The sequence below is a fragment of the Mustela erminea genome, chromosome 1, assembly GCF_009829155.1.
Source record: "Mustela erminea isolate mMusErm1 chromosome 1, mMusErm1.Pri, whole genome shotgun sequence".
Lineage (NCBI taxonomy): Eukaryota > Metazoa > Chordata > Mammalia > Carnivora > Mustelidae > Mustela > Mustela erminea.
Genome location: NC_045614.1, coordinates 164783456 through 164801829, shown reverse-complemented (window position 1 = coordinate 164801829; position 18374 = coordinate 164783456). Strand labels below are relative to the sequence as shown.

Genomic DNA, 18374 nt, shown 5'->3' with positions numbered 1-18374 from the left:
TAAAAGTGCTTTGTAAATTTCAAACTACTAAACAAGATTAGTTATTTGTTGGTTAATAAATATTTATGGAGTGCCTGCTAAACAGGTATTTGCTACATGCTTGAGGCTACAATTAAGCAAATCGGGCATAATCCCTGCCCTCATGAAGCTTATCATAACCCCAAGTTACAATAACACAAAAGAATTGTGAAGGAGAAATCCAAGATACTTGGGGAATATAGATTGAAGAGGCTTGTTATTTCCCCAAAATCATTTATCAAAATATGGTTTGCAGCTCCCTCTTTGCAACGGGGTTGAATAGAAGCTAAAAGCAAACCAGAGCAGGCTCCTTGAAGTACATCTATCTTAACAGCACCATTTCCCTGAAGAACCGCCAGCCTGAGGACAGAAGGCTAATAAGAGGGGATGACTCAGACCACAGGGAGCAGACACAGATACAACAGGAAAGAGGTAAGGGTTTTTGTAAGTGCTGAGGCAGCCATGGATCCCATTCTGAGGTTAAAAAATTTGGGAAGACTGTTCAACTCACCACTGTCAGTACTGATGGGATTTTCAAAAAAGGTTTGCCAGTAATCTGTTTGACGACTTCCAAAATACAGTCACTACTGTTTCATTAAGAAGGTCTTTGTTCTTTTCAAGCCAGCCACTAATGTTATAAGGCACCTTTAGAAAGGCAAGCAGTTCAGGTAACAAAAGAAGAGAATGCATAAATTAACATAGCAAATTGTGCATTACTTTAAAAAAGTCAAAAATTGTTTGAGTCCTTTAACTTTAAATTGGTTTGAGGTAACAGTACTGAATAATACTCCAGGAACCCATTGTGTAACCCGAAGAAATTCTCAGACTTTACCATTTTACATTATAGAAAGGAAGAGCAGGGGAGGGAAGGGAGAGGGATTGCTAAGGAAGGAGAGGGAGAGAGAATTAAATGGTATTTCCAGTAGAAACAATTCACATCAGCTCTCCTTCATAGGCAAGAACAGATTAGACAATCCAATTGTCTCTGACACACACTGAACATTAAAAAAAATTAGCAATTGTAATGATATTTTCCTATAAATATGATTATAATTAATATTCAAGGATATGAAAGAAGACAATTACAAGCACATCTATGTACAGTTGGCAGGTCATTTTAAGGATGAAGTATCATTTTATCCTTTATCAATTCTCTTTCTGTTTCATCCGGATTCAATGACTAGAAGCAGAAAAGCAGAAAAAAGGGGCAACACACACACCAGTGGGGAAATGAGGAGAGGCACCGAGAGTCATTAGAAACCTTTGTCGGCCATAGTTTGGAGGCCGTTATTTCACAGTGACTATTTTTTTATGAGAGAATTAAAAAAAAAAAAAATTCAATAAAAAGATCAGTTGAAATCATTCATTCACACAGTGTTAACTTAAAAGGAGGGACAAATATGGAAAAACCCATGGCTTTGGTGATCTCCATCACTTTCTGAAGCTGACTTACTTTGAGTTGGGATGACAGGGTCTATTTTAAGATTTCTAACCTTTGTACACATGGAAGACTATTACAGTATGGGTGTTTCATTTCCTGAGTGTTAAAAGGCTATGCCAACTTTTTTTTCTGGAACTGAAATTTTGTTGTTGTTGTTGTTCATCTCTTCATTTAAGCTAAACTTTACTTATATATCATCTAGGGACTTTGACCAAATGCATTTGAAACAGCATCAGGAAAATTCAGGGCTGAGGGTCTAGAGGTAACTTACCGTTCCTGCATAATGGACAAGCTCAAAGTGAGCTTCATATCCTTTATTATCAGGTCTGGGATTCTGGAAATAAGCTGACTTCCCAAAATGGTTGTCAGAAAGTTTGGTCTTGAAAGTTACATCTGTAGCCTGAGGAAATACACATTCCTCTTCAAGGATGGAAAAGATGCCCATTGGCTGTTGGAGATACATATGGACAGCAGATGAAAGAAAACACCAGGATGCAGTATTTTTAATAGCAGGGGTGAATACAAACTCTTATTCCTGGAACTGAATCAGATGATAAGGGGAGAGAATATTCACTATGTATAACTAGTTAAAAGTCCATTCAACAACTATTTATTAAATACCTATTAGGTGCTGGGCACCAGTAGGAGCTGGCAATGTAGGCATGAGCTGCATACATTAAGGGCCTGTCCTCAGAGTGATTACATTCTAATGGAGTAGAAAGACAATAGTCAAGTAAACAAAAAATAAATAATTTAGATTCACCTAATTGTCCTGAAGAAATCATACAAAGTAAAGAAATAGAGAATGAATGGGGGACCAGCTGGGAGAAATTTTAGTGGGAGAATCAAGTAAAACCCTCTGATCTGAACCAGAAGAACAAATCCTGAGGTCTGTATGCAAGCACTCTTGACAGACAAATGATGAGTGCAAAGGCCCTGAGGCAGGAGCACACTTGGCAAGTCTGAGGCCCTGCCAGAGGCAAAAGCAGACAGAGCTAAGGTCCTTAGATGGAGTACGTGGAGATGGAGTTGGAGAGGTAAGCAGTATTGGATCCCAAAGGCTGTCCAGGCCATGCTAAGACATTTGAATTTTAAGTATAATGGGAGGTCTTTGTAGATTTTAACAGGAGGTATTGTGATTTGATGTTTGCTTCAAAAGGATCATTTGTCAAAAAAGGTTGGCAAAATAGAGCCTGTGGGCTAACTCCTCCCTGTGGTCTATATCCAGTGAACTAATAATGATTTTTACATTTCTAAAGTGTTGCAAAAACAAAACAACAAAAGAAAATGTGGTAGAAAACCTGATGGGTCCCGTCAGCAAAATTTTCTTTAAAGGGCATGTAGGAAATAGACTTTGTGGGCCATATGGTTCCCATCACAGCTCTGCCATCCACTCAGCCAGTTCAGGCCCCAAAGCAGCAGGTGGTGACATGTAAAAATAAGGGGTGTGACAATGTTTTATTAAAACTTTATTTACAAAAACAGGTTGCAGGCTATATTTGGCTCACAGGGCCATAGTTTGCTGACCCCAGTCTAGATTAGTAGTAGGGTTAAAGATGGTCACAAGTCATCAAAATGTGATATAGCTTGAAAGTGAAGTGAGGTCACAGCCTTTTGGTGGATAAAATGTGGGGTGTAACAGAAAAGGAAATATGACCAGGTTTTTGGCTTGAGCATATGGGTAGTAGATGCTACCATTAGCCAGTGTGAGGTACATACACATAGAGAAAAACAGGCTTGGAGGGCGGGGGGAATGAAGGATTCTTATATTTGTACATCAATCTTTATATTTGTATATGCATTAACCTACTCCACAAGTTTTTCCGCGGAGCCTTCTATGAATAGATCACTGAGCCACACACTTTAGTTTATTCAAGGGTTGTGGCTCCAGAACATCTAAGAAGGCAAAAGATACAAATATGTGTACAACAAAGTAGACAAAACAAAAGTATAGAGAAAATGTCATGAGAATTCTGAGACACAACATGACCCCTTAGCCCAACAGCACAGATTTCATGATTTTCTACCAACACTTTTTACCTAAGAATCATAGACTCCAGGCTTGGGAGGGACATTAAATATCTGGTCCAATCGACCTAAAAGTTTCTTGTATTCTCTTCATAATTTCCTTCTAAAAAGTTGGCTAGCTAATGCCTAAATGTTATCATGGAGAGAGAACATACCAACTCCAGGTCAAGGCTCTGGATGGGTGATAATACTGAAAGAAAATTTGCTTGTAGTTTAGAATTTTTTCTAAATTACTGCACCGGAGCCATACAAATGGTTCTAATTTGTCAAAGCAGTGGATCATCAAATATTTAAAGATCATAATTTTTTAAAGATTTTGAGAGAGAGAGAAAAAGAGAGAGACTGCACCAGTGGGGGGAGGGGCAGAAAGAAAGAGGGAGAAGCTGACTCCTTGCTGAGCAGGGAGCCCAACTTGATTCAGGGCTCCATCCGAGGACTCCAGGATCATGACCTGAGTAAAAGGCAGATGCTTAACCAGCTGAGTCACCCAGGCACACCTAAAGATCATATTTTGGATCCACCTGAGTCTACCATTGTAATAGATCGACTATGGTTTTCTACCTCTTTTGCATGTTTTCATAGACTTAAAACTCACGCTTTAGGGAAAACATAATTAACAACATTTCACTATTAATTCTCGCATTGAAGAGTTCTGGAACATATTCCTTCCTCCCAAGCATCTAGATGGGGAATGATGATGTGGGTGAATATGTGAAGTATTCTTAATAAGAACAAAATATTCTCTTTTTTTTTAAAGATTTTATTTATTTATTTGACAGAGAAAGGTCACAAGTAGGCAGAGAGGCAGGCAGAGGGAGAGAGAGGGGGAAGCAGGCTCCCCGCTGAGCAGAGAGCCTGATTTGGGGCTCTATCCCAGGACCCTGGGATCATGACCTGAGCCGAAGGCAGAGGCTTTAACCCACTGAGACACCCAGGCGCCCCAAGAACAAGATATTCTAAGTGAAACCAGCACCTGTCTTGCTCCTGGCAGCACTGACCTTGTGGGTTCTAGGCAAAGTAATAAGGAACTGGAGGAGGATCTGACAGATTAAATAGTTGATTCACTGGTGTAAGCTTTGGGACGCATGGATTCATCTTGCACCATGGATTTTCCTACCATACGTGCAGTCAAACCTCAGCGAAAACTGCACTAAATCATTTAAAAATTAAAACACCTCCTGGGATGGTGTCTGTTAACAATAGACGTTGTGGCAATGCCTCACAAGGAGGGACAGCCCCCATCTCAAACAGTCACCTTCCACACATGGGGACTGCCATCACGCTGGGAATCTAATGAAGCCAACTTCCATTTTGGGATGACTGGAAGCTTTATGATAAGCAAATGCATGTCATAGTTCAAAATGGAGCAACCTAACCACAAAGGAGGGGGAAAAACACTGTTTTTTCAGGGTCTTCTCCATTCCTCACATTCCTCAGGAGGTGTAAAGCTTCTAATAAATATGATGCCCTCCAGCAAATTAATTTCCAAATAGGTCAGGAAAAAAAGTAATTATGTTCTGCCCTGTAGCATCAAATGTCCTCTATGGCACAGTAAATGGTTTGAGTCCGTTGCCCTGACTCGGAACTGAGGGCTCAGATGTCGCCCTCTTCAAATGTTATTGATCCTGCCTTCTCTCCTTTTATGTCTGTCACTTTCTTCCTATTTCCATTTCTGTCGTCCTGAGTCAGGACCTCTTCACTTCTCACCTGGCCGACTATGCAGCTGTGCGACTGCCTTACGTCATTAGCCTTTCCTCCTGTTCCAGACCCTAGACACAAACCCACAGAATAAACCCCAGCAGCTCTAACTGCTCCACTGCCCTGCACAGAAGCCCTCTTTGGCTCCCCACTGCTTCCAGCTACTTCCTTCTGTGTATCCTATGTGCTACGAGGCTACCTAACATTTTGGAATGTGACCTTTGCACTTACTCACCCCTAGGCCTTCGCTCTTCCCAGTGCCTCCACCTGCTCACTGTCTTCCTCTCTTCACCTGCTAAAATCATAATCACGTCTTAAGAACCAGCTGAAATTTCATACTCTTTCCTACCAGGCCTTCCAAGATTCCCACAGGCAGAGGCGACTTCAGCTCTTCTGAGTTCTGTGGGCCTTTGTGCCTTTCCTGCATTTATACGAGACATATTTTTACACTGATTAGACTTACAAATCTCCTACTTGACTGCATACGTCCTAAGGGCAAGTGCTACTTATAACAACTGCTTAAGTTTTCTACAGCATTTAATTCTAAGTCTTATAACACAGTAGTGTGGCATTAGACCTAAAATTAAGGCCCAGCATCATGTGTGCCTGGGCATCTGGGGAAAACTGAAAGGGCCTCAGGTGACCTAATTAAAAGTTCCCCCTCCCCCATTGTGCTCCGTGGTTGAGGTCCCCTTGCCAAACAACCGTCCTCATCGTGGGACCGGGCCCAGTGCCTTTATCCTTGAGGGATGGGTTTCAGACCCCTATCAGCTCTCAGAATGATTCAAACAAGCCTATCACATCCTCCCTTGAGAATCAACAGTCCCCTCATCCTATCCTTACTATAAAACCTGCCTCCTAGAGCCCCTCTTAGTCACTGTGCTCAGGGGGGCAACCCCCACATGGCCATGCATGGCATCCAGTGTCCTCCTCCTCCAGGCTGTGAGTGTATGTGGCCAGTAAGCTGGGCCAACCTCATCCGTCCAGGGTCATGCGTCCTATGTTCAGCCAATACTACACCTAATGCAGAAATCCCTCCCTCACTAACGAGGTAGCAAGGAAGTGATCAAAACAAGTAGCTGCTAAATCAATTTACTTGTTTTGTTAGAAAAAAATTAAAAGTTTTGGTCTTAGGAGGATGCTTTCTGATGATACTCTGCACTCCTCTGTGATAGGAGGACGCCTCCGGTTTGCATTTCTCACAGGCCTTAGAAGAGTAGGTTCTGAGGGGACTCAATGTAGGTCCCCAGCAAAGTTCTGTTCCGTAACTGATTGACAGGTAAGCACTAAGACATCCAGGTTCCAGCTTTGGGATCTGGGCTGCTTTGCTGTGGGCAGTAGTCAGGCGGAAAGAGTTGTAACCGAAAGTTTGGAGGGACATATTTCAAGGAAATACTCATGGGTGTGCAAGAGAGAACATGATATTAATGGGATTCATTCTATAATAAGAAAACCAGACTTAGCATACCCAAAGAATCCCACCTGGGAGGCAACAACACATATTGCCAAGATGCTACCAGGATTTAAATTATTTTAGAAAAAGTATCACTGTAAAGGAACAATAAAAATTTATTGGGACAAGTCAGGGAAATAAGGTAAAAAATGCAACCGAGCTAGGTAATACAGTTTGGAGTTAAAAACAGGTAAGATGATGAGTACTGCGGCTACTTTTCTCTCACAGCTGGTAATATTCTAAAACCTTATCCAAATCCCCATCGTAAGAGGAAGTTTTGCAAAAGGGCTGAATTATTGGGAAATGGAAGCAGCCTCTCAAGGTGACTACCACGACAGGAGCAACAAGATTTTAAATGTATAATTTTGAATGTATTTTTCCAATATAATACCTATGCAAGACCATAAATATATAGTCATATGTTACTACTTTAACGTCTTAATTATCAATGCCCGAGTTCTAAACAAATGAGAATATTTCAAGCAATGAAATAAGTGTGAGCTAATCCTATAATAGATTTGTTCACTGCATATATAAAAGAAGGAGGTCACTGTATGCTTGACGACCAAATTAGCAGTTAAAGGTGGTGTTAAAATACATTTTTTTAGTTCGACAAACATTTTTGTAAACATAAAAATTTGAAATTTTTATGTATGAAAATTCCTCTTCTTATATACACACACAGATACGTACTATAAGGCATTTTGTACATATTGATGTATTTCAGTTCTTTTGAATTTGGAAAACTACTCATGATTCATTCTATTTCAAAGAGTAAGTTTGGTCATTAATATTTACAACAAATTTTCTTCACGTAGCCTGAACTCGCTCAACGGGTCTTTTCAAAATATAGAATCATGTCGAGCAAGGTTTTAGTATTCCTCATTTGCCTGACCTGAACACCTTTGAAATCATTCATGGGAAGCCAAAGACTTATCTTTTCATCCTATCATCTGGTCAGGGTTTTTTTTTGTTTGTTTGTTTGTTTCCTCATTTTACTGTATCAGTAGAAAATGTGACAGGAAATTACATCCATGTTGCTAGTGTGTTATTTGGAATCACTGAGATTGGAGACAAAGGAGACAATGGGCTCCAGATCAGCTAAAAATCAGTAATGTTCATAGACCCGAGTCTGAACAATGTCTATGTTCCACCTTCCTGCCCCAAAATGGTATCTCACCATAATCACAATAAGCAGATACCACAGGTGACAATTGCTAAAAACCAGATCTTTCCCCCCAGTTCTTTAGTTTCATTTCTCAGCTTGAACAATGCCAGCAAACATTCACCAGACCATGGTTGGGCCATTACTATCATTCTTTTTAATCAGCTCAGAAGTTGGTTCATTATTATTATTATTATTATTATTATTATTATTATTATTTTAATCAGCCTGTCCTTCCTCTATGAAGTTCGCTGGTTATAGAATAAATAAAATCAATGTGACGTCCATTCCTGTTATGAATAATAGCTATTTTCTAGGAAGGTGTCGTTTCTTCTAAACTCTAATATATAAAGTTGATAGGACACTGATCAACAAAACCTGAAAAGGCCAGCAAAGACAGTGAGGGAGAGGTGGCCTGGCTCCTTCCTGGCAAGGCTGTTAAGAATCAGATGCAACTGCTTAGCCAAAGAGAACGTTCAGAACACTGAAAGCACTTGGTGTTGGCTTTCCCAGACCTGGCTCCAGAATTCACTGCAATCCACGGTGATAGCCAGACGTGCCACCATGCAGGCTCCCACAGACAAAGCCACAGAAGACACTATCCTCCATCCCCCTGGCAAACTCCGTTAATCCTTCCCAGAGCACATGGGAAGATTTCAGAGTACGGGAACATCACTGAATTCAGAAACCATACACTGCAGCTAATTTACTAATAAGCCATGAAGTATTGTCATAAATTACTTAAACTAACTGGTACTTGTCCAATTAAATGAACAAACTACATCCTGCGAGGTAGTGGCCTTGAGGATTTATGACAGTTGTTTGTTTGCATGCTAATTTGCCAAATTTCGTTAAGCTGCTCTGGGCCTAGTCATTCACCTTATGTTAATCAGCCAGGCCCTACAGTGCTCATATTTTCAGCTCTGTGTTTTTCCAGTCAAGAGCATGACCATTTTTAATCTCGACACGTCCCCTCATGCATTAACAGTGGAGGCCATGCATAAGCAGCAAAGGCACAGCAACAGTCTTGGCGGGAGGCGATGGAGGAGGGTAACTGACACGAGGGTTTCATTCAGTTGCCACAGGTGCTGCACACCAAGCCCATTAAGAGCGAGCGCGCAGAGCTGTCCTGCTCCGTTTCCCATCCCCTGACAGAGCCCAAGTCCTAACATGGATCAATACGGCAAGCAGGGACGATTCTCCTTAAACGAGAATGAACGAGGAGAAAAAACATGCGTTACCTTCTCAACGAGATCTATGCAGGCTTGTAAATCCAGACCAAAGTCGTGGGACACCCAGTCAATGCCTTCTTTCGCATATTCCTCTTGCTCCAGAACAAACATGTGCTGATTAAAGAACTGTTGTAATTTTTCATTGGTAAAATTAATGCAAAGTTGCTCAAGGCTGTTATACTCCAAAGACGTGATTAGGTGGGAAGAAGAGATAAAGGTAAAATTGAGCGAATGGTAACTATTTGAGGTGATGGATATGTTAATTAACTTAACTATGATTGTTTCACAATGCAAATAGGTGCCAAACCAAGTTGTATACCCAAAACATATACATTTTTTAAATTATCAAATATATCTCAATTAAAAAAATAAATAAAACTGAAGTCCATTTAGAAAAATGTAGGAGAATGTCATAACCCCAATCAGTATGATGGCAAATAGACCCAACAAGTAATGAAACCTCAATTAAATTTCTACCTCCTTCAAATATACCTGCAAACTAAAAATTATGATAATAAGATAACATGTAATCATACCAAAATTCAAAATCATTCTTTTATTTCTATTTACTTTTATTTAAGCCTGAATTAATTTTTTATTCTATTAATTATAATTGTTGTTATTTTAATATTAATAATAGCACTTTTCCAACTAGAGTGGCTTAAGTTTTCACAGAATGAATCCCATCACACTTTGACTACAACTTATGACGTTCAATTCACATTCTCTGATCTCCTGATAAATACACAATGAGTTCCTTCTAACCTGATATACTTACATCAAGGATTTCAAAACCAGTGATGTCAAGAATGCCAATGAAGAATTGTCTTGACAGCTTGGCATCCAGTGCCCTGTTGATTCGTGCCACCAGCCACTTAAACATCCTTTCATATATTGACTTGGACAGGGCGCCCACGGCATAGGTCACCTGGAAATCACATTGAAAGCTCCCCACGTCTGCCAGCCGTGTACATTTTAATCCTGGGCCTTTTCTATCAGCAGCCACCTTCTAGTAAAACCGGGATCTATTTATTGACTTTCTGTGGCTCTAGCGTGCTGCTGAGATGATACGGGGAGGAAATTTAATACAATGAGAAGAAAGGGAGAAAGAAGCAAGGAAAGGAGGAAAGGGAAGAGGGGAGGAGAGGAAACCCAGAGGCCAACCAGCCTGGTGCCCCTTACCAGACACTCCTGTGACAGAAATCACGTTCCTTTTATCAAAGGGCCAACTTTCTGGGGTAGCGTGGCAATGCATTCTTGAAGTGTGGTCCGAAGACCGGCAGCATCAGCACCGCCTGGGAGCATATGAAAGATGCTGACCCTCAGGATCTCGGCATCCAGTCCCAGACCTAAGAATCTGAACCAGTACCCTCAAACGATCCCCCGGAGGATTCCTGTGCTCCATGAAGTCTGCAAAATACTGGGAGAGCAGGGTAGGGATCTGGAACGCCTAGCCCTTGTCCGCTGCTGCCGTTGCCACTAATAAATTGTCTAACCTTTGGAACGTGGCCTAACCTCTCTAGATTGTGGTCTCTTCACCTGAATAATGGTCTTGAAGGTTCTTTCTGGCCTCAGCTTCCACATTCTTTATTCTATCAGTCCCCAGGGCTGCTCTCAAATCCCTGTGGGGAGAATGGCAATTGAGTGCATCAATCTGACTCAGACTCTCCCACCCTAAAACTCAGGCTGCATTTCCCATCCCCGGAGGTATGTGGCAAAGGCTTTAACGTAACCTACTGGGGAGAGCTCCAGACTCTGTGCTGGGCTGATGCCAGATAAATGCAGACGCCGCTTCCACGATGCAAAGGTGCTGCCGTAGTAGCGGGTTTCTGACAGACTCCAAGTAGGAGTGGATTTCAGCTGGACGTTCTCCAAGCCTGGAAGCAGAATGGGCTCCAACCACTTAACATTTAAAATAGGCCTGTCCCATTCATCCCTCAGCTGCCCAGGACAGAGCACGCAGCAGGAGCCAGTTGGTGTCTGGTGGTGATTTAGGGATGAGTCACCCACTCTCTGATCAGTTATCTTGAGTCATTTCCACAGTAATCCATACGCCGGCTGGCGTTACAGTTTTTTATTATGGGCATCAAGAGCACACCCGCACAAATAAAGCACCAGGAATGATTTTCGTCCTCTGGAGCCCTGAGGAAATCACTCTCTGTCTACAGCAGTCACTTTGAAACTTTAAAAAGAACACGACAAACTTGCTGACCCTCTTTTAATTCCCTAAATATTCAGAAGTGGGGGTGGGAGAGAAACTGGTCAGGGCTAAGAGTAGTGAAGAAACGGGAAGATCCTGAAGATGTAGTCAGAGGAAGAAGGAGATGTTACGGCGTCTGCTGACCGAAACCAGTAAACCAACATACTGCTTACTAGTGAATCATTTTCATCATCGTCTCTCCAGTGAAGGCGGACGTAGGCAGCGAGACCTATATACTTCCACTTTTCAGGGACCACACGGACTCATTCCTTAGCTCTTTTTCAAATAACCTCACAGAAGACTGATCCTCGGGGAGCAATAGCACACAATAGAACAAAAACAACCACCAGAAAGAAATGGAGTCAAATAGCCATATTTGTAACCACTTGGATCCTTGCCTTTCTCATCGGTAAAATAACAACACTAAAATATGCATCTGCCAAGGTTGTAGGAAGAGAGTCAATGAGACAGAGGATGTAAATATAACACAACATTCGGTGCTTAGTACCCAATACATGTTAGTTCCCGCGCTCCCAACCCCTGTCTGCTTTTCTTACTTCCCCAACTTCACTGCAGTATTTACTACACTGCCTTGAGCAGTTCATCTTTGTAAGGTTTGCCATCTTGGACTATAAAATGGAAATATAAATAAGATCGATTTTGTAGGGGTGCCTGGGTGGCACACTCATTTAAGCACCTGACTCTTGATTTTGGCTCAGGTCATGACCTCAAGATCATGAAAGCCTTGCCTCAGGCTCCATGCTGGGCAAGGAGGCTGCCTGGGATTCTGTTTCTCCTTCTCCCTCTGCCCCTCCCCCTCCTAGCACTCTCTTTCCGCAGCCCCCCACCTCCAAAATCAGTTTTGTAGGCTTGTTGTCCAATTGAATGAGAGATCTATACAAAGCATTTAACATATGCTCAGTGGTTACTATTACAATTTTTTGTCATTATTCAACCTTTTTAAATTAAAACAATTTCTTTCTAAAGGGCAGAGTTAGAACTCTCGTGGAATCATGAAATACTGGACCTGAAGGAGCTTAGTTCTTGAGAGTGACGTGTAGTGGCTCTCAACTGGGGTTGGGACCTGCCCCTAAGGAGAAGCGCTTTTGAAAATAGGCAGGGTGTTCTTCCAAGTGCCATCGTGACTGAGTGCTACTAGCAGTGAGCACCTGGGAGCAAGAATCCAAAACCCGTACCATGGGCAGGACACACTCATACCAGAAGGACCGTCCCATTTAGATGCCGGTCACCCCTCTGCTGAGACACAGAGGAATTCCACCTCTTCACTGGGTTCACCAAGAGGTGAAGGTATTGACCAAGGTCCCAGAGTCAGTCAACACTGAGCTGGAACCAAATTCTGTAAGTGTTAACACTGCAAGAATTTTTGCAATCTTTTGCAATTGTCATCAACAGAGCATATACATCTCTATTCTTAGCAGTGGCAATTGTCTCTATAAAGTCAGTAAAATTCCTAAGAAAAGAAAAGCCTTACAGTGTGCTTTCTTACTCTCTCTCCAGGAGCAGGAGAAAGAGAAAGACAGAAAGGATGGAAGATGAGGAATTTTTTTTTTTCTTTTAATGTTGGATAATAATACATTAGCTTGCTTCACTGGTTCTATTATAGTAAAGGCTGGTGGTAACTCAGTTCCTGAGAACACAATATTAAAGAGGCGAAGGTTTGATTTCAGTCCTCCTTTGGGCTCATTAGTTTTACACAGAGCAAGTCCCCGTTCTATAATCATAGCATGTCATGCACGCACGTTGTGGTGAATACGTTAAAACGCAAGAAACTGCCAAACACCCCTATCCTCACCACAAGCAATAGCTCAACTAAGTGTTCTGCTGATCATGGTTCAAATTCAGCTCCATATTTAGTTTATCTTAATGGCTATGGAGCACCAACTACTCGCAGGGCACTGTGCTAGAGACCAAGGGTACTGAAATGAACTAATCACAGCCCACAGCCTCAAGGAGGTCTGGTGAGAAGGAAGAATAAAAATAGAAACTCATGGGTTCCATCTAGTATTATGACAAAGGTAGAGTTATTGATGGATAGAGTAAGTTAAACTAGGAGATGGATGAAATGTTTTAAATAACATAGTCATGCCAGATGCTTTAATATACCAAAAAGAAATAGAGTTTATTGTCATCAAATAACTGCCTTCTATCACAAATTTGTACATTTGTCTGTCACATTCAGGTTTAGAATATATGTAGAATGTATGTAGACCATCTAAATGTCACCTGAATATTAGCTGCGTGCCCTTTGCAGTGTTCCTTATGTTCCCTAACCCTCAGATTCCCCAACTGGGAAATCGGAGCAGTATGCCTGCTCTCTTTACCTCTGAGTGTTGTTGTAGGAACAGAAGGAAACGACACCTGTAAATGCTTTAGACATACTCCATGTGATCATACCATTCCCTCTCTGCAGAAAGACGACATTTCTCATGGCCCCTGGAGCTAAGGGGGTCACCTGACTAACTTTCCCTGATAGAATGTTAGTGAAAATGACATCACTTCTAGCCCCAAGCAGTAAAGGTGGGTGTACCTTCTCTACAAATGATCCTTCACTGTGAGCGGCAACTTTGGAGACCATGTATTCCAGGGGGCTGAACTACAATCTGGAAGAAGGCTGACCCTTCTGTATTGGACTTGATTTAAGAGAGAAATGTGTTGGGCGCCTGGGTGGCTCAGTTGGTTAAGTGACTGCCTTCAGCTCAGGTCATGATTCCAGAGTCCTGGGATTGAGTCCCACATCGGGCTCCCTACTCCTTGGAGAGTCTGCTTCTCCCTCTGACTTTCTCCCCTCTCATGCTCTCTCTCACTGTCTCTCTCTCAAATAAATAAATAAAATCTTAAAAAAAAAAAAAAAGAGAGAGAGAGAAATGTGTAGTTTACTGTCAGCTGAGATTTCAGTGTGTATGTGTTTCTGCAGCATGGCTACTATACATTAGAGACGTAAATTATTATTTTGGAATGCACTAGCACACTTAGATGGTCTCATTACCCGGCATCCCTGGGAACATTTGCTGCATTCTGACAGAGCCTCGGGATCAGCAGTCCTCAGAGCATTTGTTATTTTATCATTAAAACGATTCTCCTGGCTGCTGCACAAAAGCTACCTGACCCTCTATCTCTCATTTCTGCTCTCAACACCCCTCCTTCAAATACTAACTTCAGCTGATATTTTAAAACCCTATCTCAACTACGGTGACTGTTACTCTAAAAAGTCAATATTCCAAATTGGGGAGGGGGGATGCCAATTTGCTAATTTTCCTCATGTCAGGAGCTAACAGCTTTGAAAGCTTCTTAGCCGGACAAAAAAGGCACTGGTCACAAGTAAAGAGCTTGCCTCCACCTGCAAAGAGACTTGTTACCTATGGGAACAGTATCAAATGGTGTCTTAAGAATCCGGAAAGATTTTTAACCCAAGAGCACTTACTGTGGTAGGCATCACCAGTGAAAACATTCCAAATACTCCTCACAGGAGCTCTTAGTTGCTTTTTTATAAAATAACAAGTACAATATGTATACAATTATTACAAGATCATAGAGTCATAATGCTCTGGAAATATCACCTTACCTGTTCTACATTTTGACCTCTAATAACATATTCATTCCCAACTTTGATTCTAGGATGGATCAAGCCCCTTACCAGCTCAGAGGAATTAATGCCCAAGAGGAAAGCAGCTTTGTCAGCACCTGGTCAGAAGAAAGGAAGGAAGGCAAGGAGGGAAGGGGGTGGGGGGGAAGAAGGAGAAGGGAAGGGAGGAAAAGGGAAAGGGAAACATCGTTAAAATTCATTTCATTGGGCACCTGGGTGGCTTAGTGCTGAAGCGTCTGTGTTTGCCTCAGGTCATGATCCCAGAGTTCTGAGATCGATGCCCACATAGGGCTCCCTGCTCCACTAGAAGCCTCCTTCCCCTCTCCTAATCCCCCTGTTTGTGTTCCCTCTCTCTCTCTCTCTCTGTCAAATAAATAAATCAAATCTTAAAAATAAAATAAAATAAAATTCATTCCTTTATAAGAAAGGGGAGCCCTCCTACACTGTTGGCAGGAATGCAAGCTGGTGCACCCACTCTGGAAAACAGCCTGGACGTTCCTCAAAAAGTTGAAAATAGAGCTACCCTACAACCCAACAATTGCACTACTGGATATTTACCCTAAAGATACAAATGTAGTGATCTGAAGGGACACATGCATCCCAATGTTTATAGCGGCAGTGTCCACAATAGTCAAACTATGGAAAGAGCCTAGAAGCCCATCAATAGGTGAATGGATAAAGAAAATATGATATATATATGTAAATATACATATATATATATATACACACATACACATACACACATTGGAATATTATAAAGCCATCAAAAACCCCGAAATCTTGTCATTTGCAATGACATGGATGGAACTAGAGGCTACTATGCTAAGAGAAGTAAGTCAATCAGAGAAAGATAATTATCATATGATCTCACTGATATGAGGAATTTGAGAAACAAGACAGAGGATTATAGGGGTAAGGAGGGTAAAGTGAAACAAGGTGAAAACAGAGAGAGAGAAAAAAACCATAAGAGACTCTCAATCTCAGGAAACAAACTGAGGGCTGCTGGGGGATGGGAGGGTAGGGAGAGGGTGGCTGGGTGATGGACACTGGGGAGGGTATGCTATGGTGAGTGCTGTGAATTGTGTAAGAATGATGAATCACAGACCTGTACCCCTGAAACAAATAATATATATGTTAATAAAAATATTTTAAAAAATTCATTCCATTATAGGCAAAAAGACCCCCCAGAGTATGAGAGGAGGGTGTGTTTAGATGGATGTAGCAAGGTAGACTGTAGTTTTGAAATAAAATGTCTGAATCCTAAATGTTTAAAAGATGTTAGTTCTTGGAAATGCAAATCAAACCACAATGAAATACCACTTCACACCCACTAGACTTGCTATAGTCAAAAAGACAATAACAAGTGTCGGTGAAGGTGTGGAGAAATTGAAATTGTCACACATTGTTGGTTGCAACGTAGCATGGTATAGGTACTATGGAAAACAGTTTGGCAGCTACTGAAAAGTTAGAGGTACTTAAGGAATCAGAAATTCTACTGCCAGGTATAGACCTAATAGAAGTAAAAACATATGTTCACACAAAAAATTGCACACAAATATTTCTATCAACATTATTCGTAACAGTCAAAAGTAGAAAAACCCAAACATCCATCAACTGATGAAAGAATAAACAAAATGCAGCATAGAGATACAACGGAAATTTTTTCAGCCATTGAAAAGGAAGGAAGTATTGAGGCATGCTACAACATGGATCAAGCCCGAAAATGTCACGCTAGGTGAAAGAAACCAGAAACAAAAGGCACACACAATGTGTGATTCCAATTATAGGAACTCCCCAAAATAGGCAAATCCAAAGAACAGAAAGTAGTCCCTGTGGTTGCTAGGAAGAGAATGGGATGGGTAGTACCTACCAGTGGGTACAGGATTCTTTTTGTGTTATTTTTTTCTCAAGTTTTTGTTTAAATTCCAGTTAGTTAAGATACAACATAGTACTGGTTGCAAGTGTAGAATAGGAATCTTTTTGAAGTAATTGAAGGTTCTGGATTTAGATAGTGGTAATGGTCATACAATCTTGTGATTATGCTAAAACTCACTGAGCTGTATACTTTAAAAGGGTGAATTTTATGGCATGTGAATATACCTCCGTGTAAAAACAATCTACTTCTTGATACTGGCCCTCTTTTGAAAAGAAATATTCCTCTGGCAGATATGGAAAATCTTATCTTTATTATTTGCCTATTTTTCCCTTCTACATATGTACTTGTGGATTCTTTCAGTGCAACAGGGACTTGGGCCATGAAATTTGAGAATTCGAGACAAACACCAGTAATCAACATAAGCCAGGACCCTTGTATTTATTCAAAACCCTTTTCCTGTGAAGTCTCTGATTGCTCCATAGTGCCCTCTGCTGTCCAACAAGAATACTCACAACCCACACAATGACAATTCTAAAACAGTGCTTCCATTTTCTAAGGGGGAAGAATGAGCGTTATCAAACAGAGTAAATAAGCGTGTATCACATCTCGTGTTTTTAAAAATGACGATAATACAAGAGAAAGCCATGGGAAAAAAATTATAAGCACATTTCCAATTTTAGATTTCTTCAGTTATCAAATAAAAGGAACATTTCACTCGTCTGAAACTACTGGCGCATCCTAGATTTTTAGATGAATTCTGATATATGCTAGTATATCTGATGTAGTCATTTTGTAAAATAATGTCTTAGCATAGAGGGAAATGCAGTCTTTCCTTACCTCACTAAGAAACACAAGATTTCCTGAGCAATAACCACAGACAGGGAATGAATTAAAAACAAAAAACAATTAGAGAGCTAATATGTCATTTGTATTATCTATATCCATTTCCTTTTGTGGGCCTTTGAAATTTTCACAAAGGCTTAAAAAGCTTGAAATGTTTATTTGCTTCTTAACTAAAATCAATACATATTATACATACATTTCTACAAGCTACACACCTACTCTATGTCAGTGATAATGGCCCAGGTACCCAGTTGCTATGAAACCTTTCAAAATGCAAAGCCTATTTGGGAAAATAAATGGAAAAATCAAAAGTAGAGCAGACGTGTTCATCCTATGCTGTGATACCCGTGCTAAAAGAGCCATGTTCGGAGACAAAAGCATGATTATTTAAAGTGGAGAATCCGGTGGATCCAAACCATGCCCTTTTTGCACTGGAAGGGACTTTAAAAAGCACATAAGCTAGAACAAAAATATTTAAAAGAAAGCAATGTAATGTGCCTGACGAATCCAAGTGAAAATGAATACTAACTGACAATGTGAAAAACGAACAATTCCACAGTATTTGTTCAGGAAAAAAAAAGACAGGAGTTCAGTTTTCTGAGCTTTGGAAGCATTCAGATGGACAATACAGGTAATAATAGTCTCAAACTCGTGCCTCCTTTTCCCAGTGTTAAGGACAGTCCTTTAAGTCTATTTTTATCCATGAACAAAGGAAACGCAAATTCTCTGTACAATATCCCAACTTAGGCTCTAACAGAAATAGCATCCAACATGATAGAATTATTTCCCACCCACTACAGAGACAGGCCAGGTATC

At 40.9% G+C, this 18374-nt stretch overlaps 1 protein-coding gene across 1 annotated transcript in view; it reads right to left on the bottom strand.

Annotated features, from left to right (window-relative positions):
- MYH15 (myosin heavy chain 15) overlaps positions 1 to 18374 on the bottom strand; it is a 156056-nt gene that overhangs the window by 97186 nt on the left and 40496 nt on the right. Inside the window, 6 exon segments of the mRNA XM_032344388.1 lie at positions 530 to 557; positions 559 to 663; positions 1731 to 1907; positions 9045 to 9215; positions 9814 to 9963; positions 14819 to 14937. Of these exon segments, the coding sequence (XP_032200279.1) occupies positions 530 to 557; positions 559 to 663; positions 1731 to 1907; positions 9045 to 9215; positions 9814 to 9963; positions 14819 to 14937 (750 nt within the window).